General features: G+C 39.4%; 1 protein-coding gene across 20 annotated transcripts in view; it reads left to right on the plus strand.

Annotated features, from left to right (window-relative positions):
• NCOR1 (nuclear receptor corepressor 1) overlaps window positions 1-26,189 on the plus strand; it is a 152,108-nt gene that overhangs the window by 62,989 nt on the left and 62,930 nt on the right. For 11 of the 20 annotated variants that reach the window (XM_027625485.1, XM_027625486.1, XM_027625496.2 and 8 more), the window contains exons 9-17: window positions 251-277; window positions 2,342-2,408; window positions 5,016-5,188; window positions 6,312-6,402; window positions 8,246-8,424; window positions 8,949-9,003; window positions 9,682-9,783; window positions 18,098-18,225; window positions 22,574-22,791. In XM_027625485.1, coding sequence (XP_027481286.1) covers window positions 251-277; window positions 2,342-2,408; window positions 5,016-5,188; window positions 6,312-6,402; window positions 8,246-8,424; window positions 8,949-9,003; window positions 9,682-9,783; window positions 18,098-18,225; window positions 22,574-22,791 — 1,040 coding nt within the window. The remainder of the gene's footprint in view (window positions 1-250; window positions 278-2,341; window positions 2,409-5,015; window positions 5,189-6,311; window positions 6,403-8,245; window positions 8,425-8,948; window positions 9,004-9,681; window positions 9,784-18,097; window positions 18,226-22,573; window positions 22,792-26,189) is intronic. The other 9 variants (XM_035724566.1, XM_027625501.1, XM_027625493.1 and 6 more) reach the window with 3 other exon arrangements.

The following is a 26,189-nucleotide window of genomic DNA, read 5'->3' on the forward strand; positions in this document are numbered from 1 at the left end:
TTATTATAATATAGTGTAGGTGTGTTTTAGATTTGTGTAATTTGCTGTCGTTTTACTATATGTTATCTTCCTCTGGCTTCTTGGGGGTTGGGGTAACAGCTTTGAGTTTCCGAGGCCAAAAAAATGAAATAAATTATTGCATAAAACTAGCTGGTTTTATGATCTGCTAGTAAAAAAGGTGAATACTTAACATTGAAATGGCTTACCTTGAGGCTTGAATTTTTTGCCTCCTGTTTTGTCTTTTTTTCAGTGGAGTACCTGCAAGGCGCATGATGAAGTAAGATAATGAAGCTTTTTCATTTAAGACTAGTGATGACACCGTCCCCCACCAAGCCACATCTGCCATTGCAAAGTAGAAGTGCCACGGATCATTTTATCATTATTCAAAATCCTATTCTAGGGAAATCCCTTCCATGACTCTTGCTAATGACGGTATTTGTAGACCCTTCTGCCATTTAATGTCCTGGTGCCTTGGAAGCGCTCAGTCACCTCACGTGGGTGAGGAGACTGCTCCAGAATGTAGTTTGCTTAGCCTTGCTCATCCTAGATACCAGGCCTTTATGGATGCAGATTTTGGAATAAGAAAATAAGTGAAAAGAAAATCTAATTTCTTGATCTGATTGAAGTAAGAGAGGAGGCTAGATAGGTATCTTTTTTTTTTTTTAATTATCATACTTTAAGAGAATTTAGGTGAATTATTCATAGTTTGTAACAAAAATGTAATATTTCTACTTTATGTTTTATTAAGGATAATCAGAACATTTTAATTATTTAGTATAGTTACTAATGAGCACATTGCTATTTATATATCAGATATATTTTTTTCTTTTAAAAAATTTCTGACTGAGAGTATATGTGCAATAGTTGACTACTTTGCAGAATTGGTGGCAAATATAATTTGCATGGTAGTATGCATGAACAAAACTGAAATTTGAATAATTTTAACTTTTGTTAAATAAGTGGTTTATAATAAAAGTCCTATACTTAGAATTTTTCTGTGAGATGCTACTATGGTCTTGACAACCCTTAGAAGTAGGCTTAGACAAAACTCATAAAATATACCTTGTTCTGGAACTGTTTAGCTGTTTTAGCATTTTTAAAAAGGAGAATAGCAGATAAAATCTAGTTGGCTACTTTTAATGATTTTTTTTTCCCCCACAAAGCTTCAGTTATGTTTGTGTTCTGTCTTTTTCCCCTAATATTAGCGGCAGAGCAGCTCTGTCTGATTTATTTCATGCTGTCTACATTGCCCGACTACAGTGCTTAGGACACTGTTCTGGGATGGCTTACTGACTGGCTGACTTCTTAAATCCTAGGAAACATTTTAAATGATATTTATTGATTATCATTTGCTTTTGAGTAACACGTAATTAAAATTAGAGCAAACTGAATATATGGTACCACTTCCACTGTATGTCACCTTGTGAAGTAACCATTTACTCAGCTGCATGCATCCATATGCATCGTGTAGTAGCTCTTTTCTCATCACCGTCATTTGCTTTGTATGAAATAGCAAATCTACCTTTTGATAATTCTTTTCATGTCTTGGGTACTCTTCCATGTAGCCAGCTCCTGACTGCCCACAGAGCCAGTGTCACTGTTAGTCCTGAGTGGCCGATAATCCAAAAAATTACTTCTACTTGCCTTGGCTTTGTATTTATATTTGCATAATCAGCTTGAAATCCTTTCTGGAAGTAGGTGGGGTATAAATATTTATATTTGAACCTGCATGTCATTGTTTTTGAAGGTCACAATGCTTCAAATTTAAAAAGTGTAACTGTTTCATTAAGATCTAAGAGAAGTCTTCCTGTCTTGTCACATTGCCCTCCGTGACTTCTTAGAGTGGTTTGTGTCATTTCTGTGATGGAAAGAAATCTTCTGTGTAAAAGCAGAAGTCCCCTCTCTCTCTCTTGGTATACGTTCTCATCATAGAAGGGAGGTCAGCACCGTACCTGAGGTAGGGAGGTAACTTTAAAAGCCTTTCCTTCTCTTCTACCTCCCCGCCTCCAAGAATGCACAGAGATGTTTATATCACCAGAGTTCTTGAGAAGAATCAGTGACTGTGTAATTATAACTTGAAACAATTTGCCTTATACTTGGATGTAATAATTGAAAATGAACTATTTGTATAAAATCTTGCTGGAGAGTGGAAGGAATTTTAGTTCTAATTATTGCAAAAGTCTTATTTTGCAGGGTGAAAAAAATTAAGATTAACTTTGATTACATCAGATATTCTTAAGTGATCTTTGCTTGTTTTTCAGTGTCTCTGAAAAAAAAAAGTGAATGCATTATTAAATTGTGCTTTTTCTTAATGTCATACAACCATATTTTTCTCTTCTAGAAACCAGGTGATGAGGAAAAAACTCATTTTATTTTTTAAAAGAAGAAATCATGCAAGAAAACAAAGGGTGAGGTCCTATCCTTTAACTGAAATTTGTACAACTTTCCCATTCATGCTCATTTAGGCATTTACTTTCCCTTTATTAGTGAGAATGGTTTTTGATTATGTTTGAGAAAAGGCTGCCGATTTAGAAAGTAACTATAGAGATGACTTAAATATAAATCCAATTCTAGCAGTGATTGACATTTAATATCATTATCAAAATAATTTCTTTGGTCATCTGTGTATAGCATTTTCATCTAGCCATAATAAAGAAAATGGTGAGTAGTTAAAAAAGAATATGAAAGAGAAATAGGATGATCAACATTTAGTCTCTTAAACCCTCAGACCAGTGTGGGTAAGTTACAGTCATGCTGAGTAGACATTACTGTTCTTTCTTATTAGGAACCGGGTCAGCTAAAGTTCAGCTTTTTGAAATTCAGATTCTTTTTCATATTTATTATATGACTTGCATCCAGAAGTTTTGTGGTTCTAATGTTCATGGAAATGAAGCTACAGAAAATAAAATGCCAGTATACTTCTTTTCACAATATGTTCAGACTAAATTTAGACAGACTGTTGATTCATTTAAAGTCATTTGCTTACCAAATAAATGATGTTCTTTAATTCACATCAAAAATGAGCCGTGTACCTTCTATTTAATGACGTGACAGTTAAATGAATTGTAAAGCTCAAGAGTCAGCGGCTTTTGCTTGATACATAACTTCCAATGTAATTTGCCAGTCTGGTCCTTCAGATACTATCTTTAAATTAATGTTTTTTGTTTTTGTTTTTGCCAAAAACATACAAATATTAAATAAGAAACTACTAAAGCATTTTTTTTTCCTATCCAGTAATTTTGTTACAATTGTGGTCATTTAATGTCTGGTGATGCAAACATAGAAGCGTAGACTTTGTTTTCATGCTTCACAGAGTCTTTAGTTATAACATTTACGTGTTCACTGATTTGTTTAATAAATATTTATTGGCTGTTTACTCTGTCCATGTATTATTCTACAAAGGTGAGCAAGATAGCCATATGGTTTTAACCCTTGAAGCATACAATGTAACTGGGGGCAGATGAGTCACAGGCAGTTAGAGTATCATAATCACACTGTGGGAAGGGACATACAGATGACTGCGGGAGCATACAGGAGGGACAGCTAATGCCCCATGGATGAATCATAAAGGGAAGTTTGCAGGACAACGAGAAGCTCTGGAAATCTGCGCAGGCACAGGGAGCCGCTGAAATGAAGGTCTGGGAGGTGGAGGGAGGGTGGCAGGTTGCTGGGAGCGCAGCAGAAATGAGGCTGCTGAGGCAAGAGGGCCGGGTCGCACCCAGGAGGTCCGCCTACAGGACTTTGGGTTCGGTCCCGAGGGCATCTTACAAGTGTTTGAACTGAGAAGTGAAACGTTCAGGTTTGTATTTTAAGAATGTGCTTCTGGCTCCACCATTAAGAAGGCCTGGGAGACAGTTCGGAGGCTGTTACTTTGATGTAGGTAAGGGATGATGTTGGCCTGGACTGAGGAGCTAGCTAGAGATGGAGAAAGTGAAGGACACAGAAGACACCTGGGGGTTGAAAAGAATGATTGGGAAGTGTCTGGGGGTGGCACAGATCATGAGGAGGATAATATTCTCCTCTCTATTGCCACTTTCTTGAAGGGACCAATGTTAATGGCTTTTCATGAGTCTTTCTACACCTTTTTCTATCTTTGTGTTGTTGACACGTTCACAGTTCAGTGCTCATAATGGAGGCTTCTTGCCTCTCTGTTTAAAAAATGAGATCATACATTACTAATGTCTCTAAAAGGATTAATTCTTGGTTTCGTGTAGTTCACTGCATTTCTTTTTATCATAAAGTACAACCAATTTCTGCCTTTTCCAGACTGTCAAAAATGTTTATTAGATAGCATTGTTTATAATAACAAAAACCTTCAAGTAATCAAAGCCTCCAGGAGTAGAGGAACGGTTAAAGCATGAGTGTTTTCTCTGACAGATTGTTAGGAAAACACCAAAATGTCAGTATATTTGCTGTTGGGTGATTGGGATTTTGAACTATTCACATGTCTCTATTACTAATTTCCATTTTTTTTTAAAGATTTTATTTATTTATTTGACAGAGAGATAGAGTACAAGCAGGCAGAGAGGCAGGCAGAGGGAGAGGGAGAAGCAGGCTCTCCACTGAATGGGGAGCCCAGTGCGGGGCTCGATCCCAGCACCCTGGGATCATGACCTGAGCCGAAGGCAGCTGCTTAACCGACTGAGCCACCCAGGTGCCCCTCCATTTTTTTTTTTTTTTTTTTGACAATGAAGACATATATTTTTATCAGGAAAATAATAAAAGTAGCTGGTCAGCTACTAATAGTAGCTCATTAATTAATTAATCTATGTTAGTCTTAACGTTAACTAAAAAAATCTAGCCAAAATATGCTTTATATGCTGATCTTTGTAGGAAACAGAGCTCTTTTCTCTCTCTCGTCTTTCAGATCAAGAACAGCTTTTCATTCATAGTTGAGTCCTAGGCCAAATGTACTTCTGACTTAGCCTTAAGAAGTAACGTTTACTTTAAAGTGTTAGGTTTGTCAGAATGACAGAGTTTAGTTTAATTATTAATTTGCTGCGGGTATTTAATAGGAACAAAAAATCTGCCAACGTTATGATCAGCTCATGGAGGCATGGGAGAAAAAAGTGGACAGAATAGAAAATAACCCCCGGAGGAAAGCTAAAGAAAGCAAAACAAGGGAATACTATGAAAAGCAGTTTCCTGAAATTCGAAAACAAAGAGAACAACAAGAAAGATTTCAGCGGTAAGTTGTTTGATGGCTAATGGCTGTGTTCTTTCCTCTCGAGTCCCACTCCTGCTCTCTCACGGTGTTAATGGTTACCTGAATCTGATCTTAAGAAAGTTCATAAAGAACCTTTCATTTTGAATATAAAACTTCAATCAGCTAGCAAAGATTATGTCTTGGTGAATTTAATATTAATTTTTTATACTTAATGCTGTTCAATCTAAATTTAAATGAGTATTTTGAAATTAATTCTTCTGTTCTTGAAAATACCTATTCCTTTAGAAATGACAGTTAAAAAGAATAGACTTGAATATTTCTTAGTTCTTCATTACCTGCCAGCACGACTAAACAGTATTAAATAGATGGCTAATTAAGAAGTTCTTTGATATTGGTAGTTTCTGATTTGGTTTTACTTTAGAGAGCAAGTATTTTGTAAAAGTAAAAGTTTTGGATTTCTTCTCCACTATCTCTTGTAAGATTATATGTAAGCTTTAATTCTTTAATCATGATTAAGTCTTTATGAGGGAGATGGTTATTGTTTTTTTCCCCTCTGTAAAAAATATTTAATGTATTTTTCTAAGTCAGCTGTCCTCTACTCTGGAAGGCAAAGACTGCTATTTGAAATGGAAACGTCTCCAACCAATACCTGTGGTTTTCCAGAAGTTTCCCATAAGTTGTTCTACCGTTTGAACTTGGACATGCAACCTTTAAATTTTAATCTTAACATTTTATTTTTATTTTTTTAAAAAGATTTTTTAATTTATTTGACAGAGAGAGAGACAGCGAGAGAGGGAACACAAGCAGGGGGAGTGGGAGAGGAAGAAGCGGGCTTCCCGCGGAGCAGGGAGCCTGATGTGGGGCTCTATCCCAGGACCCTGGGACCATGACCTGAGCCGAAGGCAGATGCTTAACGACTGAGCCACCCAGGAGCCCCTAATCTCAACATTTTAATCATTCTTCTATAGAATTCTAACCTTCAGACATATTACTTAAAAGTAGTGGCTCAATAGCATTTGTTTTCTGACTTCTAGTTGGTTAAAAAAGTCCCATTCAGAGGAGTAATGTATATAAAAGTAACTTAATTGGTGTCTTCTTTATAAATGGCCTTTAAATATATTTGTAATTTCTTTCTTATATTTAGAGTTGGGCAGAGGGGAGCTGGTCTTTCAGCCACCATTGCTAGGAGCGAGCATGAGATTTCTGAAATTATTGATGGGCTCTCTGAGCAGGAGGTAAGGAAATTAATTGACTTAGTTTTTTAATTCATTGATTATTCAGGCATTTTAGCCTCATACCCCAGGAACTAAGGGCTTCTTTGTGCATAAACGAGGGAACATTTATAGAGTTTGTACTGTTCCAAAGACTGGCCAACCACTGAAGGTTTTACACCACGCAGTCCCATGATCAGATTGGCATCTTACACGGATGGCTTTGGCAGGAGGGAGGCCTAAAAGAGATGTGAGGAGGCTGTTAACATGAAAACAAGAGCCTGAATCAGAGATGTGTAGGAGCAGACTGACCGGAGAGATTTCATCTGAGGTGGACCTGAGGTGCTAGTGGGTTCCCCAAAGTGTGCTTTCTAGCCCCAGAAGCCTGGGAGACAGAGATGATATGGCATCAATAAATCCATGCTGAATAAAAATAAATTCCAGTCCCTAACATGAGTCTTCTGAGCTGTGTTCAAACTATTTCTAAAGGTTGATCCAAAAGCCACCTCCTGTTTACTTAGTTCTGGTTTTGATTTTATATACTTGTTTTTTAAAAACCTCATCTCTGAAAAAATAAAAAATAAAAAATAAATAAAAACCTCATCTCTGGTGTCAACTATATACTTCAATTAAAAAACAAAACAAAACACAACACAACACCAGGAAACCTCATCTCTGAATTCTGAAGGTCTTGCTTATTTGAGTGTGGTGGTCTCCTTAAGTAATGATCAAAGAAATTACTAAATGCTATATATTTTAAAACTTCTCAGAAACAACCTGAGGGTTCTAGAGGGGAGGGGGTGGGGGGGATGGGTTAGCCTGGTGATGGGTATTAAAGAGGGCACATTCTGCATGGAGCACTGGGTGTTACACGCAGGCAATGAATCATGAAACGCTACATCAAAAACTAATGATGTAATGTATGGTGATTAACGTAACATAATAAAAAAAAAACTTGTGTTCGTAATCCCTGCAGTGATGACTAAATCTGTGTTAATTTTTTTTGCTTGCTTTTTGACTGATTCCATTAGGGCACATCTGTAAGCATCCAAAACTAGGACCAGTTGAGGTGACTCAAGCTCATGTGTCTGCCTCAAATCATGCTTTGGTGTTCAGATTGACTGAGAGTACCCCATAAAATTTGACACTTTGTAAGGACTTGACTGTAAGGCAGTATCCACTTCTATGAGGAAACGTTTTAGGAGAAAACCTAGCTTTGTGTTGAGGTCAATACCTGTAGTTTTGGTGAGTTTTTTCATAGAAATTTGTGCTCATGAACTTACTAAATTGAACTTTGGGAAAAACCAACTGTATAGATGTAACAAAGTTTTAGTTGAAATTTTAAGGATAATAGTCTTCAATTTTCAGTGGAAAGATTACATAAGATTAGCAAGAAGTATTTCACACGTGAGTTTAACTTAAAATCACTGTCCTTAAGATTTTGGTGCCTGTTTTTTTTCCCCTATTCATTGGTCTCCAAAATGACATTAAGATTTATTCTCTAAAATGATGTTAAGACTTTTAAAAATGAGACTGTGTTAATATAATTAAATGTTTCATAAGATCATTACTTCAATGAACTTGGCATTTCTTCGTGTCCTTTAGGTCTGAAATGTTACTATCTGAAGTATCTATTTCTTTTAAGTAAAGAACTCTTCTCCAATTATAGGAGTGGGATATAAAAACATAATGTGTATACCCTCTGTATGATTCATTTAATGAATATTTATTAGATATATGTGTAGTTACCACATGCTATTGACACATGAAACTACGCATGTGGTTCTTCTGGCATATATTAGGGTAGCTGGTCTATAGCCCTCTTTAAATTTTATTCTTCGTAAATGGTGTTTATTTTCTTTTGCAGAATAATGAGAAACAAATGCGGCAGCTCTCTGTGATCCCGCCTATGATGTTTGATGCAGAACAGAGACGGGTCAAGTTCATCAACATGAATGGGCTCATGGAGGACCCTATGAAGGTTTATAAAGATAGGCAGTTTATGAATGTTTGGACTGACCACGAGAAGGAGATCTTTAAGGACAAGTAATTTAAACTTTAAATTATTTTCTTATAGAAGCTTACATAAATTCATGAAAAGTATTTGGCATTCACTTGTAAATTGAACCATTTCCCCAAAACCTTGGCCCCTTTTTGGCATTTGGATGGATACTGTGGAAGGTAGAGAATATAGATTTGCTATGACCTTCCCATAAGCTTATAGATGGGAGGATCGGTCACAGATGAGAACTGGGGTTACGGAGTCATGTTAAGCATGGTACCCAAACTTGGGTGGTGTCTCATTCACCTGGGGGTGCATTTTAAAAGTAAAGGTTTCTGTGCTCTACCATAGGCCAGTCCCATCGGTTCCTGGTGGATGGTGCCCAGGAATCTGTGCCCTTAAAAGACTCCAGCGATTCTGTGGTTGTTTCTCAGGTTGGCAGTTAGGGGTCACTGGGAAGTAGTCGGTACTAATAGTTCTGTTCCCAAGGTCCCCCCCCTTTTTAAGTCATTAAAATGTTTGTGTGTATGTGTTTGTTTGTGTGTTTGTTTTCCCTTTTTTTACTCAGGTTTATCCAGCATCCAAAAAACTTTGGACTAATTGCATCCTACTTGGAAAGGAAGGTAAGAAATGGTTTGCATTGAGAATGTTTATGGGTTTGTGATGTTTGCTACTTTGAAGTTTTTGTGCTCTAATACACAGGTAGTTAAATAGAACTGATTTTTATAGAGGGCTTGATACAGGAAAGATTCTCAGGTGACTAATATAGTGATATTTATAATTACGTAACAGATCATAAGCACAGAACACAGTCTAATTTTCATGGTTAACAAAAAATGACTTGATACTATAGTTCCCTAAAAACACATAGATTACAATGCTTTTTGAACCTTACTGAATTTCTGATTAAAATATCAGAGTCCTGATTTTCCCTGATTTTTTTTTTCCACAATGGATTGGATGTAGTGTTTTTAAGCAATATATTTAAAGAAGACATTCTGGATATTTACATATATGCAACAAGAAAGAATTTAGTTACTGCTTAGTAAGGAAGTGATTGAATGTTCTGATAGTTCCTGGTATCTTTTACGTAACTTGGATTAAGATCACTGTAATTGTCCATTAAAATAGTCGATATAATGTATATATTTTTACAGCCTAGATGTCCCTTAAAATGCTAGGCATGTGTTGCTCTTTAATTTGTACCTTGAGAATACCAGAGATTTCCCTTGAAAGTGTTGCTTGATTTTTAAAAAATGTTATTTCTTTGGCTCCTCAAAAATAATTTTTTTTCCTTATAGAGTGTTCCTGATTGTGTTTTATATTACTACTTAACCAAGAAAAATGAGAATTATAAAGCCCTAGTAAGAAGGAATTATGGAAAACGCAGAGGAAGAAACCAGGTGTGTTTCATTACTGTGTAGAAGATGTTTCAGGGTGGAGATATGGAGGAAAAAAAATGGTATAACCACGGCCTTGTATTTAATCATGTGTATTTTAGGGATTGACATTTCATTAAATAATGAGGATGTTACGAACATGTTATTATTTCGAAATTAATATATATTTAATGTGTTCATCATCTGTTGTGAATGTACTATAAGTTTATAGTATGATAAAGTCAATGAGAAAAGTTTTGTACTTCCATGTTATCTAAATTGTGCCCGTCAGCGTTAACAGTGATAACGTGAAGAATGGGACCCATGACACCTCATTTCATTCACTGCCTTAACAGTCCTTTTGTCTGAGGAGGGGTCAGGTAGAACACATGAGAAATATAGAGAAATGTAGTGTGGTAATGAGCGTAAAGGCTGATTTACCCAATTACCGGGGCCTGATTTTGTTTCAGAGTAACTTCATTTCTGGAGTTTAGTTTTTACTCTGAAAAAGCCCTTCATCTTAAAAGACAGTTTTTAATACAGTGCAGCGTACGTTTTCACAGTTGCAGTTCAGTACATTAAAAACTGTTTTCCCCCCAATAACCGATCAGCAGCTGTCACAGCTCACGTGTGCTTTACCAGTGTGGCTGCTGGGACGACGTGAGCACCATTGCTGTCCGCGCCCAGATTCACCTTGGGATTTGGAATCGCATGCATGAACTTGCACAGCTGGTCACTGCTGACCAGGCTTCCTAAATCTCTCCTGGTTTCCCCGCACAGCCACCCTTTCTTTCCTTAGCCACCCTGCTCACCAGATACACGCTGACCCAGAGCTTCATTATGGGTAGCCATGACCTGTTTGTGTTTCCGGGGTCATTGTTTCCTACAGAATACTACTGCCTCACAGGATGTGATTCTGTATTCTTTGGAAACGGTGTTTCTTGGTCAAAGTGCAGGCAGTGTTTCATGTGCCAGCCGCGTGAAATGCTGCTAGAGGTGGAGAAAGCTGAGGTGCCCTACGCGTGCATTTTCAGTGGATTGGTTAGGGGGCCAGAAATAAGATCGTAGTGAGTGGAAGGTGGATGTAGAAGGTGCGCTAGTGGCGGTAGTACAGGTGTGCCCTTGTCTGTAAGGTTTGCTTACCAAGGGGAACAGAGAGATGGGCGGAGAGCTGACGAGGATCAGGAGGGAGGAAAAGAGCGCACTTATTCGGTGATGGGGCTGCTACTGTAGACACAGCGAGGGATGCTTATGGAGCTCCGGGAGGAGTTCCTGCCTGACGGGGAGCAAATCAAATGTCAGTGAGGCGGCAAACACTGTTCCATTGAAGGTGCCGGGGCTTCCCACAGAGAAAGTGGAATCAAGCTCTTCTAGCTAGAGATGCTAGAGCACATCTGCGTTTTCAACAAGTTGCAGCTACAGATTTTTAACAATAGCTTTTGTTCCTTATTAAACTAGTATTTATAACTTTAATGGAACTTAATTTTTAGAAATTACATATTTTATATTTATACATTGTTTAAAATTTTCAGTCCCCGGTAATGTAAGGGGGAATAATTTGATATTTGTCATATCTTACATTTGCAGGATTAGCAGTCTGTTGCTTGTGATGATAGAGGAGAAAGCTCTAGCAGGAAATTCTGTGACAGGGAATGTCTCTGTTACTCTGAAACATTGGTTTTCTAGCCTAAAGTTATCTAGTACACCATCTCACTGTTTCGTGTGGCACACTCGTTCTTGTTAAGTTCTAGCCATATTAGAGTTTTCTTCTGCACATTCTTGTTCTACGTGCTCACACCTCTAGCACGTCCCAGAGTGCATTTAACGGAACTGAGATTGTCCCTGTGTGCTATCACCTTGACCTGAACCTTTGTATGTTTGTCCCCAAGTTGGCTCAGGTTGGGGTTGGTCAGCTTTTCCATCAGTCTAGTTCTTCCCGCAGTAGCTTTTAAGTTATTACCTTGAAGATTTTTTTCTCTAGTTGTATATTTCTCTGATTGTTTCACTGGGAATTTGGGAGAGGAGGGGATTGAATGATGGAAATATTGCACTGTCTTAGACCAGAAGAATCTTATCTCTGTTTCTTAATTGCTTGTGTACTTCATTCTGTTTGTGTCAAAATAGGTGGATGGGTTTTCTGAAATTAGGTGGTGTTGGTTTAAGGGCTCATTTATATAGAACTGAATGACATTAGAACTGATACCAAACCAGAGGAGGAGCCACTGGACTTTTGAGCAGAATAGTATCAGATTTTAGTTGTGACAGGATCATGCTGCCTGCTCTGTTGAGACTAGATTGTAAGGGAGACCAGTTAGGAGGTTACGTTAATCCTCCCAGTGGCTTGGACTAGACTCTATCGGGGATGGTGCAGAGAACCCGTCCGTTTCTGGATGTATTTTTGAAGGTAAGGTAAACAGGTTTTGCTGATGGATTGATTGTGGGGGAGTCAAGGACAGTTATCAAAGAGAACTCAAGTTTTGGCTTATGGGATTGCCATTTACTGTGTAGGCATGACTGAGGGGGTGGCAGATTTGGGGGAAAAAGTTGGGACATGCTGAATTTCAGATACATATGTCCAAGTGGAGATGTAAAGGGGGCAGTTAGATGTAGAAGTCTGGAGTTTAGGAAACAGATCTGGGTTGGGAATGTAGAATTTGCTATTTAGAACGATTTTTTTTTTTTTAAAGAACTAGTTACAAGTAAAGAATTTCTAAATTGGTGTGTCTTGATTTTACCCTGGTAGATAATAGAGATCCAACTAATTTGAAAATCACTTTACTGCTCTATTATCCAATCAAGTTTGAATCAGGAGGAATTACCTTAGGTAATCCCAGAGCGATCAGGGCACATTTATTTAAAAACTCTGGAGAGTTCTGCTGAAGTTTATGCCTGATCCTTTCCATTTTTATTTGATTGCTTCACCCATCCTCCCCTCCCGACCTCTTACCCGTAGGAAGTCATTGTTATTTCAGCACATGAACGTATAGTGTGTGCTGTTTGCGGAGAGAGATTCCAAGCTTGAGAGGTTTGATTTTTAACCTGCTATTGCTATAGGGAACTTTGCATATTATTTTCTCTGAAAAGGAGTTTAACCTTAGAATCATAGGGAAGTGAGACAGATAATCATATTTTTGTTAGACTTGTGTTCAGAGATTATTGTTGGCAAAAGTAACTCAAAATTCTGTTAGATAATGTTGAAACCATTTCACAGTTCGACTTACTAGCATCCCATGACGAGAGTGAGTGTGGTTCTTTATAAGTTTTAGTTAAAGCAATGAATATATTTCAAAGATGAGAAGCCAAAAGCCACTCCTCAGTGTTACTGTGTGGGATCTAGAATTATAAGTAACATGCCAAGTAGTAATTTGATTCTATGTGTAACATCTTTGTTAGAGGTAAATTCTTACCTTCCAGCATAAATTCCCATCTAATAAGTCTGTCACTATGCAGCTAGAATAAATGTGGACTGTGGTAGCTGCTAGTGACCTACAATAAAGCAAGTCATTGTTTAGAAGCCACATTCTTCATTTCCAAATACTTGATTACCTTTCACAAGAATTTGTACTCTTCCTTCATTCTGACAACATCTTCCTCTTTAAATATGTCAGCATGTTTTTTATTCCCCAGAGGTATTGAGAAAGCATATACTTAGATAAATGTAGTAATGTTTGAAGTTGGGAAAGTTTCTGACTGAATTGTTAGACAATAGACAGACTGTTTCAGGCAGGTTTAAAAAGTTGGTTATAACAGAGCTTTAGACCCAAAAATGCTCTGCCTCTCTGTATCCATGTAAGCCTAGATGTGTCCCTTCACTTGCTGAGCCTTGGTTTCCACATCTGTGAGCATGGAAGCAGTAATATTACCTTGCAGGGTTAACATGAGAACTGGTTGTGTGTGTGAAGTCCCTGGAGTGTCGTATCTGGGACAAAGGGCGCGCCCAATAAATGGTAGAACTGTTGCCTTTGTCGCCTTCACGATGGTGTGTTGTGATTGACAGTTTTTACTCTTCAGGAAACTAGTCTCAGATTCAGTTCATTTAAAGGCATTAGTTCTTAAATATGTTTTGATAGGATATTTTCTGTTTACTGCCTGAGATATTTAAAAAACTCAATGGCTAGGGGCATGTGGGTGGCTTAGCCACTTAAGGGGTCTGCTTTCAGTTCAGGTCATGATCCCGGGGTCCTGGGATCGAGCCCTGCATTAGGCTCCCTGCTCCATCGGGAGCCTGCTTCTCCCTCTGCCGCCCCCTCCCCCCACTTGTGTTCTCTCTCTCTGTCAAATAAATAAATAAAACCTTTAAAAACAGACAACTCAGTGGCTAAAGTAGGACCTCATTCTTTTTGTCTCGTATGTTTTTAGTTCACTAGATGCTTGCTCTTAAATTTAGTCATTTTATTTCTTGGCAACTTCATCATCTACTGAGTGGGAATTCATTTATCTGTTTTCTAAAGACTCGAGCATGTTAACAAATACATATAGAGTATATATAAGTGTTAGATATTCGGTCAGATATAGTAGAAATAAATCTCAGCATAAACTGTCTTTGGATCTTGCTATAGAGGACTCTTGAAATTTCCTTGTTCTTCATTTATTGTTACAAAATACATAAAACGGGGTGCCTGGGTGGTTCAGTTGGTTGGGCATCTGCCTTCAGCTGGGGTCATGATCCCAGGGTCCTGGGATGGAGTCCCGCATTGGGCTCCCTGCTTAGCCAGAGCCTGCTTCTCCCTCTGCCTGCCGCTCCCCCTGCTTGTGCTCTCTCTGTGTCAAATAAATAAATAAGAATCTTAAAAAAAAAAAGAAAATACATAAAACGTTTCATTTTTTTCATTTGCATTTTTATTTTCTTTTCTAATGTAGTCTCACTTTTATAGTGCATAGTTTGTTGTTCGGCAGACGTGTTTTATAAGATCCTCCCTAACAGAATGAAACTTTTTTTTTTTGAAGATTGTATTTATTTATTTGACAGAGGAGAGACACAGTGAGAGAGGGAACACAAGCAGGGGGAGTGGGGGAGGGAGAAGCAGGCTTCCCGCCGAGCAGGGAGCCCGATGCGGGGCTCGATCCCAGGACCCTGGGACCATGACCTGAGCCGAAGGCAGACACTTAACAACTGAGCCACCCAGGCGCCCCAGAATGAAACTTTTTTTAATTGACTAAGAAGTACTAGGCTTAAGGAGGGAGAAACCTGGACAGGAAGCTGTTGGGGTGCCTCTGTCTATTAGGGGACCTTTGGATGACTTTCCTTTTGAAACTGCGGACTTCTATTCCAGCCAACCTACTGAAGGGTGTGAGGGCTGTAACTTATAACCTCCATCCCAGACCGTGGGGATTGGCACTTCCCTTTACAGATTTGCCTGAAACAAGCAGTTGGTGATCACTTTTTGGGAACATTGGAGGTTATTCCTTATGCTCTTTACTGCCCGTGGCAGGCGTTACAATGGCTCTCCATGCACATCACCCGAAGGTAGATGCTGGTTGCACCCTCTGGCCTGCCTGGCTCTCCCTCCCCACCCACTGCTGCCTGGTCAGTGTGGATACTGCTTTGACGGGGGTGGGGGGGGTGTGCTCTGCAGCTGTCACACACTTCTAGAGACTATCTAGCAACCCTGCCAGTTTCTTGGGATCGTGTCCACACCTTCTGCAGAATTGGGGCTTGTGCTTCCAAAGACATCCTGCCCTCACCTTCCCATTGCCTGGTTGAAGCAGGTGCTACCTCGCTTCTCAGTCCCTGGCACTAGGGAAGGGGGAGTAAAGTCAGCTGTTGGCTGGATTTCAGACAGCCGGAAATGTGTGGGATTGCTTAGTTTCTTCAGAACACTGGTTGGCATTAGAAATAGAAAAGTGTCAGGGAAACAAGTTATATGTGTCATCTAAGTCCAAGAGAACAGTGAAACTCTTAACTTCTCTTCTGCCAAGTTGATACCTCCCTGTCACAAAGATAAACCATTTTCTGGGTTTTACAACCTACTTGCTAGGCAAAGGGCAGAGTTTATTGTTAGTATGCCATCTTGCTTGTGCAGAATGACTAATGGATGCTACATTTGTAGCAAGTGGATGGTTTGAGGATATTAGCATTTGAAACCAGTCTTGGGACCACTGTGGTGTCCTAGGGAGTCAGTCAAAGGTGAGTAAAACACCTCAGTTGTAAAGCAGACCGAGTCATGGTTGGAAAGTGTACATGTAAAAGTCTTCCTGATTTTTTATTTTTTGTCTAGTAATAATAAATACTCAAAAGGAAACTGGCAATTACCAGGGTGAGAAATTGGGGAAGTCAGATAAAGCAAGTGAAGGAACCATGTTATTGACACAATTTAGTGAGGGGTCAAAGTGGAAGAGTAGATACAGCTTTTCCTGATGGACTGTGAAATTTCATAGAATAAAGGGACCAAGAATCATGATGGGGACAAATAGCAGGACCAACAACAATGAAAATGTTGGGTAATTGGGGCATGAGTGGTTGTTGTACAGGAGATTTTCTGATTTCAAGATCTTGGAGGTAGAGCAATGCCTGCCACTGATGGCAATTGTGACTTCACCTTAGGGGAGTTTCATGAGCATGACCTCAAACTGTTCCAATTGTAGGATATTATGTTGATAGAAAAGGCATTGATACACATTTTAAAGTTGGAAGAATAATGGCAAGGCATAATGAGCCATGTGATAAAATCATTTATTTGTTCTTAGGAGTATCTGAGAAGTCAATCCATGACACCAGAAGGGGGGGGGGGAAGGCATCATAGGTAGATTTTGTGAAATTTGAAAAAAGGAAATATTTTTAAAAATACTGCAGTTCAGCAATATTCTGGAAGTGGCAGTTGGGGGCAAGAAGGATACAGATTCTTTTTTATTTCCTTGTGGATTTTAAGAAAGCATAATATAGGACCTCTTGGAGAGGCCAGTAAGGTCTTTGTTATCTTAAGAAAAAAGCCAGATTTAGCAAGTAGGTGAAGACTTTGAGATGGTATTAAGAATTAAGGGAAATTTTATGTCAAATTAATGAGCGCTTCATGTTGTCTGGTGACAGAACACGTAAGAGGACAGGCAGTTATTAGGAGACAAGATTGACATTGGCCTGGATGAGAGATTGAGGCGAGAGGACAAAACTTTTCAGATCAGCAGAATAAAGGAACTTGGTTCTGGCTGTATCCGGCTCATGCGGAGGCTTCTAAGGTCCACATGTCTCCTAGGAACTTGGGATACTTAGATGATTAAGACTGGGTCCTTGTCCTTGAGGAGATTGTAACGCAGGGAGCCAGACAGACCCTGATAACCAGGTACGCGCCACCCCGTGGTAAATGCCACAAGCAGATGTGGCCCGTGCAGGTGACAAGGTAGGGAGACAGAACCTGGAGCTTCTCTGTGGAAATCAAGGAATGCCTCACAGGATGTAGATTTTTGAACTGAATTTCAGAGGATATGTAGGAGTTTACTAGGCAAGGAGCGATAGATAGGGTGTTCCAGGCAAAGATGTGAAATGCTGGGTTTGTTTAGGTGAGTCCAGAGCAGCAACCAGTGTAGGAAGGGTGGGGGCTTGGAAGAGGCACACATGAGACGGGGGGCTGTGTCCTGTAATGCCGAGTGGCAGTTCCATCCTACTTAGGCTAGGTGGTCTTGATTTCTGCATTAAATAAAAATAATACTAACACAAACTTAATTTCACTTTTCTTTTAGAATCACAATTTTAGCAAAGATAAAAGGGTCCATAATCGTATTCTCTTGTCTTTGTTCATATTTTTAATTATAGAGTTGTAATCATAGCTTAGAAATATTTGAGTGTTTTACTTCTTTTTACTCTATTATCTCCTTACTATTTTTCCAGATTACTTTAGTCTTGATGATGACCACAGTTGTCTACTAGTCCATTACATGAATGTTCCTGCAGAAGAGTAAAAGCATAAAAGTGTTTCTTGTAGTATCCGTCCATAGTGATGAAAAAGTTGGAAGCATATTAGGTATCTAAAACTAGGGGTAAATTATACGTTATCAGATTTTGAGGTAGAATTGAAGTGCTTGAGTGACAGATTAGATGTGGGAGTTACAGAAACAGAGAGAACCAACTCAGATTTCAGATTTCTAAGTGGAATCTTAACACTTTGACCTCTCTGATGGGTCCAGACCCTAGGAGCATTCCACGCGCACCTTTAAGCAATACCTATGGAATATGTTAAAGAGTATTAGACTGATTTTTAATACATTACCCCTAATTACATTGCAAGTGATCAATAAGGTAATTGTGTATTGATTTTTTTGCAAAGGTATTTATTGTAATTTGTCATCACAGTTTGAGGAGCTGTTTCTTTTAACGTTGAATTTGACGAATGATGGTTCATTCTAGCAGCAAATTGCCCGACCCTCACAAGAAGAAAAAGTAGAAGAAAAAGAAGAAGATAAAGCAGAAAAAACAGAAAAAAAAGAAGAGGAAAAGAAAGATGAAGAAGAAAAAGATGAAAAGGAGGACTCTAAGTGAGTTGAATGATTAGATATCTTATTTAATCATGAACCTGTTGACTCTCTCGAAGGTATAAAATTTTAGATAAAAGAATGAATGGGGGCGCCTGGGTGGCCCAGTTGGTTAAGCGACTGCCTTCGGCTCAGGTCATGATCCTGGAGTCCCGGGATCGAGTCCCGCATCGGGCTCCCTGCTTGGCGGGGAGTCTGCTTCTCCCTCTGACCCTCTTCCCTCTCGTGCTTTCTATCTCTCATTGTCTCTCTCTCTGAAATAAATAAATAAAATTAAAAAAAAAAATGAATGGGATGTATGCTTTGATCATCTCATGTGCTTTGACATAATTAAAGAACAGAATAGTCTGGTAAATACAACTTTTGGCTTAATGGACTTGTTTGCCAGACATGAGATGTTACTTTTCAGAAGGGATGATCTATAATAATATATACTCATCACTTGAGATATATTGAATATAACTTAATTTTTGACTTGGAAGTTACCTCAGGATCTTTTTTTTTTTTTTAAGATTTTATTTATTTGACAGAGAGACACAGCGAGAGAGGGAACACAAGCAGGGGGAGTGGGAGAGGGCGAAGCAGGCTTCCTGCTGAGCAGGGAGCCCGATGTGGGGCTCGATCCCAGAACCTTGGGATCATGACCTGAGCCAAAGGCGTCTGCCTTTGGTTAACGCTTAACGACTGAGCCACCTAGGCGCCTCAGGATCTCTCTTTTTTTTTTTTCCCACTTTTGATACTTTACACTCATGTAAAAATGCTGATAAGTGGTTTTCTATAATACCTGATATTACAGTTTCATGGGTTTTATTTATCGTATAAAGTGGGGTTCCTGGTTTGTTTGTGGTTCTGTTGTTTGCCTGGTTATAAAAGTAATTCTTGTTCACTATAGAAAATGAGGAAAAGGGAGCAAAATATTAACAAAATCAGCCTGTGATTCTGCCGCTCAGAGACAGCTCTTGTTGATGCCTTAGTGCACATATTGTGGTGGGGTGGTGGGGGGCGCTTAGCAGCTCAGTTGGTGGTTTTTCCACCAAGGATTGGCTCTCTTGAGGCATTATTTACACAATAAAATTCACCAATTTAGGTGTGTATTGAATATATGTTGACATATATATGCCCTGGTGTAACTCTTGCCACAGTTGTGACAGAGTGTTTACATCACTCCAGAAAGTTCCATATGCTCCTTTGCTGTAGGTTTTCCCACACTCCCCTGCCATCCCCAGCCTCTGGCGACTACTCATCTGTTTTGCCTTTTCTAGAATTTCATATACATGGATTTATGTAGTATGTAGTCTTCTGTGCATGGCCTCTTTTACTTTGCATAATGACGTTGAGATCCATGCAGATTGTTGCACGTATCAGTAGTTTGTTCTTTTTAATATTTATTGTGTTATTTCTGTAATCCCCTTGGAAATACTGAAGGTTTATCGGGTTTTGTGGCAACTACAGCCTGCATCACTTGGTATGGTTGTTAAAGAGTTGGATCCTCATGCCATTGCCATTCTAATTTTGTACTTTAGGAAGTAACTATTAAAAACAATTTTTTTTTTTTTTTTTTTTTTTAGTTCAGGTAAAACATTTATACTCCCACGTGGTCAGTGGTTCTGCTCTTATGAAACTGCTATATCTTGTTTTTTTCTTTTTTCCTAAAATCTCTATTAACAAGCATTTATTAGTGATGTGAGCTAGCTCTTATGGAGAATGCAAAAGTACATAAGATATGTACTATTCCAAGGTGGTTTATGATCTAGTAGAGGAAAGCTAGGCAAGATGCAATTTCTATTTATGAAAAAGAAGAAAGCCCAGGAGAAATCAGCAGAACCAGTAAAGGATGTTGAGAAACTGAAAAGAGATTCAGGGTTACTTCTGTCTAGATAGTTTAGAGGACTTTATGCAGGAGCTAGTGGTTAATGTGTAAAGAATAGAGGGAACCACGCGAAGAGATGTGTTGCTATGAGAAATGACAGCATTATAATGGTTTTATTAGACTGGAACAGAGAGGGTGGCTGAGGAAGAAAAGTGGAAGGTGGATTGGGGTTAGATTAAGTACAACCTTAATGAAGCTAAAATAGTCTGTGTTGTGAGTTGTAGGTAGCAGTTTCAGTGGATGGAATGGTTTGTTTCCTTTTATTTTTTTAAGACTTATTTATTTATGTTCTTGGGGAGTGTGCATGCACAAGCATGTGTGAGTAGGGGGAGGGGCGGAAGGAGAGGGAAGGAATCTCAAGCACACCCCGCTGAGCACGGAGCCTAGTGTGGGGCTTGATCTCAGAATCCTGAGATCATGACCTGAGCTGAAATCAAGAGTCAGACGCTTAACTGATGGAGCCACCCAGGTGCCCCTGGATGGAATGGTTTCTTACCAAAGCTATTCTACTAGAATATTGACCCACGAGCAGCAGAGAATGGATGGATTGGAAATGCAAGTCAGGGAGGCTGTTACAAAAGAGTGGTTTAGAGTACTGAAGCCCTGACTAAGGACAGTGGTAGTAGAAATCGAGATGGTAGAATTAGTGGGAGCACTGTTATCGAGACGAAATAACCAAACCTTGGTGTGAGATCGTATATAGGAGGTAAAGGAAAAGGGGAAAAGCTAAAGATGATGCCAGATCTGTAAACGTGAATGAATATGGTAACGGCGGAATTGTTAATGGTGTGTGATATGTACTGTTCCATGGAGGGAAGCAAGAGGCAGAGCACTGACAAGCATGGTTTTAGACATGGTGATTTTGTACTGATGGGGAATCCAGGTATATCGATAGGGATTTCCAGCAGGTATTTGGGAAGACAAGTCTGGGTCTTAGAAGATTTCGGCGATGGGAGGTGTGAGTCTAAAGATACAGACTGGGAGTCATCCCGGTGGAATGGATGTGAATGGGGCAACCTCACAGAGCTTTAAGGCCAGGGTGAGCCTTGGGAAATGTGATGTGAAAGGGTGAGAGGAAGAAGGCAGTCCCCAGAGGGAGAGCCAGAATAGCACTAGGGATATCAGGAAAGCATGAAGTCCTAAAAGTTGAGAAGGATGTAAAAAGAATTGTCCTTAGGATCAGTTGTAGCAGGAGGATCCGTGCAACAAGAATTGAGAAAAGGTCATCTGAACTTGCAGTTTGTGAGTCATTGGTGACTTTTTTTTTCCCCATTGGTGACTTTTGACAAAACATCTTTAAGATGAGACTGTAGTAGTAGCCAGATTGCTAAGGGAATAAGGAAGTGGAGAAAGAGGCCTGCATGGTAACTTCAGGGGCAGTTCAGGACCAAAGGGGGAAAATTCTTGAAGAATTTTTTTATTGGGGTAAGCTTGGTAAGCTACAACAGATCTTTGCTTGAAGTGTTGAAAAAAATCAACACCTCCCATTAAGCAAGAGCAGTTGAGTCTTTGAGTATTGCCACCTCTCCATTCATTTGCAGAAATGTACATTAGGGGCCTTGTTTTTAAATCTAACAATCCTGGGAGATACGTATAGAGAATAGGCCTCTAGTGTTACATGCAGTACTGTTGCTACTAATAGTAATGACCCTTTATTTATTGATGGAGTTTTTCCTAAGTGGCTGAGGTAGGTTTAGTCTTAATAACAGCAAATTACATACATATGATGCTTACTGTGTTCCAGGCACAGTTCTGAGCATTTTATATAGATTAACTCTTTTAATCATTGCGACAGCTCTATGAAACATACTATTATTATTCTCCCTTATAGATGAGAAAAACAGAGGCTGTGGAGGGGAGGTCGCTTGTCCCAGGTCACATGGCTAGTAAATCACACAGCTCTGGTACCAACCTGGGCAGCCTGGCTCTAGACCGTTCTCCATTATAACCTCTGGGCCACACCGGCCTGTTTGCACATAATTAGTATTGGAGATGGTTGAGAATACTGAGCCTGGTTTAATGAAGCAGTATTGTAGATTATTACTATGGAAAGGGTATCTGTTTCAGCCTCTTCATTTCACAGAGGAGAAAACTTACCTTGGAGCCAAGGCAAGAAATCCCAGACTCTTGCCTTTTGGTGTACCCCACTGCCTCTGGATTGCAGGTCTAGGGGCTTTTCTGCTGCCATCCTTTACTTCCTCGTAGGGTGTTCTCATACGTAGTAAGGTGATTTGAAACGTGTTTGAATTTTGAGTCCATTGAGGAATAAAACAGACCTTTGTGAAATATCTTAATTTGAGCCAGCCAAAACCCTTTAAAATTGGGGCATGACAGCATTTTTCATAAATTTCATTTTCAGTAACTTGAGAGACTGGGTAGTCTTATTTAATTTCTATTAAAAAAAAAAATCCAAGCCTCAACTTTCTTAGATGCACGTATACTTCCAAATCACACAAACTTTTCGTCTGTTTCTGTTTCCAGAGAAAATGCCAAGGAAAAGGACAAGACGGAAGGTACAGCAGAAGAAACGGAGGAGAGAGAGCAGGCCACACCCCGGGGACGAAAGACCGCCAACAGTCAGGGCCGCAGAAAGGGCCGCATCACCCGGTCCATGACCAACGAAGCGGCGGCGGCCAGCGCTGCGGCCGCTGCGGCCACTGAGGAGCCCCCGCCGCCTCTGCCACCCCCACCAGAACCCAGTGAGTGCGCAAGATGGGAGCGAACAGGCCGGGATTTTGTGCGGGGTTCTCTTGCAGTGCAGGGTTCTCTTGTAGAGCAGGGGGGTCCTCCAATATCGACGACGTACAAATAGTCTGGAAGGCTGCCTTTACTTTTTTTTTTTTTTTTTGAGGTTTTATTGTAATCACCCGGTGCTCATCTTGAGAAGTACACTCCTTAATCCCCATCACCCTTTTCACTCATATCTACACCTCCCCTCGCCCCCCACCCTGCAGCTCTCTTCTGGTGAGCTTGTTTGTTTTCTATAGTTCAGAGTCTGTTTCTTGGTTTATTTCTCTCTCCCTTCCCCACCCACCCCGTTGCTTATTTGCTTTGTTTCTGAAATTCCATATATGAGTGAGATATGGTATTTATCTTTCTCTGACTTATTGCATTCAGTATTATACTCTCTAGCTCCATCCATGTCATTGCAAATGGCAAGATTTCCTTCTTTTTTAGTGGCTGAATAATATTCCATGGTGTATGTATGTGTATGTGTGTATGTGTGTGTATCTACATGCCACATCTTCTTTATCCATTCATCAGTTAATAAACACTTGGGCCGCTTCTGTATCTTGGCTATTGTAAGTAATGCTCCTATAAACATAGGGATGCATGTATCACTTTGAATTAGTGTTTTTGTATTCTTTGGATAAATACCCAGTAGTGTGATTGCTGGATCATATGGCAATTTTTGTTTTTTGGTTTTTTTTTTAAGATTTTATTTATTCATTTGGGGGAGAGAGAGAGAGAGACCACAAGCAGGGGGAGAGGCAGAGGCAGAGGGAGAGGGAGAGGGAGAGGGAGAAGCAGACTCCCAGCTGAGCTGGGAGACCAACATGGGGCTCAGTCCCAGGACCCGGAGATCATGATCTGAGCTGAAGGCAGATGCCTAACCCTCTGAGCCACCCAGGCGCCCTGGGTGGCAGTTGTATTTTTAATTTTGAGGAACCTCCAGACTGTTTTCCAGAGTGGCTGTACCAGTTTGCATACCCACCAACAGTACAAGAGGGTTCCTTTTTCTCCATATCCTTGCCAACACCTGTTGTTTTTTGTGCTGTTGATTTTAGCCATCTGATAGGTGTGAGGTGGTATCTCATTGTGGTTTTGATTTGCATTTCCCTGATGATGAGTGATGCTGAGCATCTTTTCATGGGTCTTTTGGCCATCTGTATGTCTTTGGAGAAATGTCTGTTTGTGTCTTCTGCCCATTTTTTAATTGGATTATTTGTTCTGTGGGTGTTGAATTTTATAAGTTCTTTATATATTTTGGATACTAACCCTTTATCAGATATGTCATTTGGAAATATCTTCTCCCATTTCGTAGGTTGCCTTTTAGTTTTGTTTCCTTTGCTGTGCAGAAGCTTTTTATTTTATTGATTTATTTATTTTTAAATTTTATTTACTTTTTTTTTTAGAGAGGGACGGGTAGGGGAAGAGACAGAATCCCAAGCAGGCTCCACACCAAGCACAGAACCTGACGCGGGACTCTATCTCACGACCCTGAGATTATGACTGAGCCGAAATCAAGAGCTGGATGCTTAACTGACTGGGAGCCACACAGGCCTCCCAGAAGCTTTTTATTTTGATGTAGTCCCAATAGTTGATTTTTGCTTTTGTTTCCCTTGCCTCAGGGGACCTATCTAGAAAAAAGTTGCTACGGCCAGCGTCAGAGAAATTACTGCCTGTGTTCTATTCTAGGATTTTTATGGTTTCAGATCTCACATTTAGGTCTTTAATCCATTTTGAATTTATTTTTGTGTATGGTGTAAGAAAGTGGCCAAGTTTCATTCTTTTGTATGTTGCTGTCTGGTTTTCCCAGCACCATTTGTTGAAGAGACTTTCTCCCATTGGGTATTCTTCCCTGTCTTATCGAAAGATTAGTTGATGGTATAATTGTGGGTTTGTCTCTGGGTTTTCTCTTCTGTTCCAGTGATCTACGTGTCTGTATTTGTGCCAGAACCATAGTGTTTTGATGACTCCAACTTTGTAATATGACTTGAAGTCCAGAATTGTGATGTCTCCAGCTTTGCTTTTCTTTTTCAAGATTGCTTTGGTGATTCGGGGTCTTTTGTGGTTCCATACAAATTTTAGGATTATTTGTTCTAGTTCTATGAAAACTGCTGTTGGCGTTTTGATAGGGATTGCACTGAATGGGTGGATTGCTTTGGGTAGTGTAGACATTTTAACAATATTTGTTCTCCCAATCCACTAGCATGGAATGTCTCTCCATTTCTTTGTGTTGTCTTGAATTTCTTTTGTCAGTGTTTTATAGTTTTCCGAGTACAGGCATTTCACCTCTTTGGTAGGTTTATTCCTAGGTATCTTATTATTTTGGGTGCAATTGTAAATGGGATTGTATTCTTTTTTTTTAAGATTTTATTTATTTATTTGACAGAGAGAGACACAGCGAGAGAGGGAACACAAGCAGGGGGAGTGGGAGAGGGAGAAGCAGGCTTCCCGCAGAGCAGGGAGCCCAATGCAGGGCTCAATCCCAGGACGCTGGGATCATGACCTGAGCCGAAGGCAGACGCTTAACGACTGAGCCATCCAGGAGCCCCTGGGATTGTATTCTTATTTTCTCTTTCTGCTGCTTCATTATTGGTGTGTAGAAATGCAACAGATTTCCTTACATTGATTTTGTATCCTGTGACTTTACTGAATTTGTTTATCAGTTCTAGCAGTCTTTTATGTTTTCTGTATGTATAACATGTCATCTGCAAGTAGTGCAAGTTTTACTTCTTCAGTGCCTTTACGTTTTTTAAACTTTAATATCAGTGTCTTTTGAAAAAGATCTGCCCCAATCTTGCTATCTTAATATAGCTGTTTTTCTTTTTACTTAGTTGTAATTTTAGTGTGTATGCTTTTTCTGATGTTTTAACTTGACATATATTATAAATATTATGTAGTCTAAGTGATCTTCATTTTTGCTTTTTGATGGCTGTGAAGTGTTGGCATCATGTTCCCTGAGGCCCAATTTCTTGAACCATTCCCTGTTGCTCAATGATTAGGCTGTCCCCTGCTCCCTTATCTTTAAACTAATAGATATAGCTATTTTATTTACTTTTTAAAGTAAAAAAAAAAAAAAAAACAGATCTTGATTCACGGAACATTTTCTTTCTGTTAAATTATTTTTTATAGGAATAAATTCTTGGGTCCAAGCATTTTTCTGTCTTTTACTAAGTACAGTCTCATTAGTTTATAAAGGGATCATGTTAATAATGCTTACCATCATTGGTTCAGTGGTACCAATTTTACTATAACATGAAGCATAAAGAAACCAGGTTCTGGGGATGGCAAGGAAGGATGTAAGGAAAAGAACTAGGTAAACAAATGGGGGCAGATCATGATGGACCTTGTTTGAGTTATATCCTGCTTT

Source organism: Zalophus californianus, chromosome 16 (genome assembly GCF_009762305.2).
Source record: "Zalophus californianus isolate mZalCal1 chromosome 16, mZalCal1.pri.v2, whole genome shotgun sequence".
NCBI lineage: Eukaryota > Metazoa > Chordata > Mammalia > Carnivora > Otariidae > Zalophus > Zalophus californianus.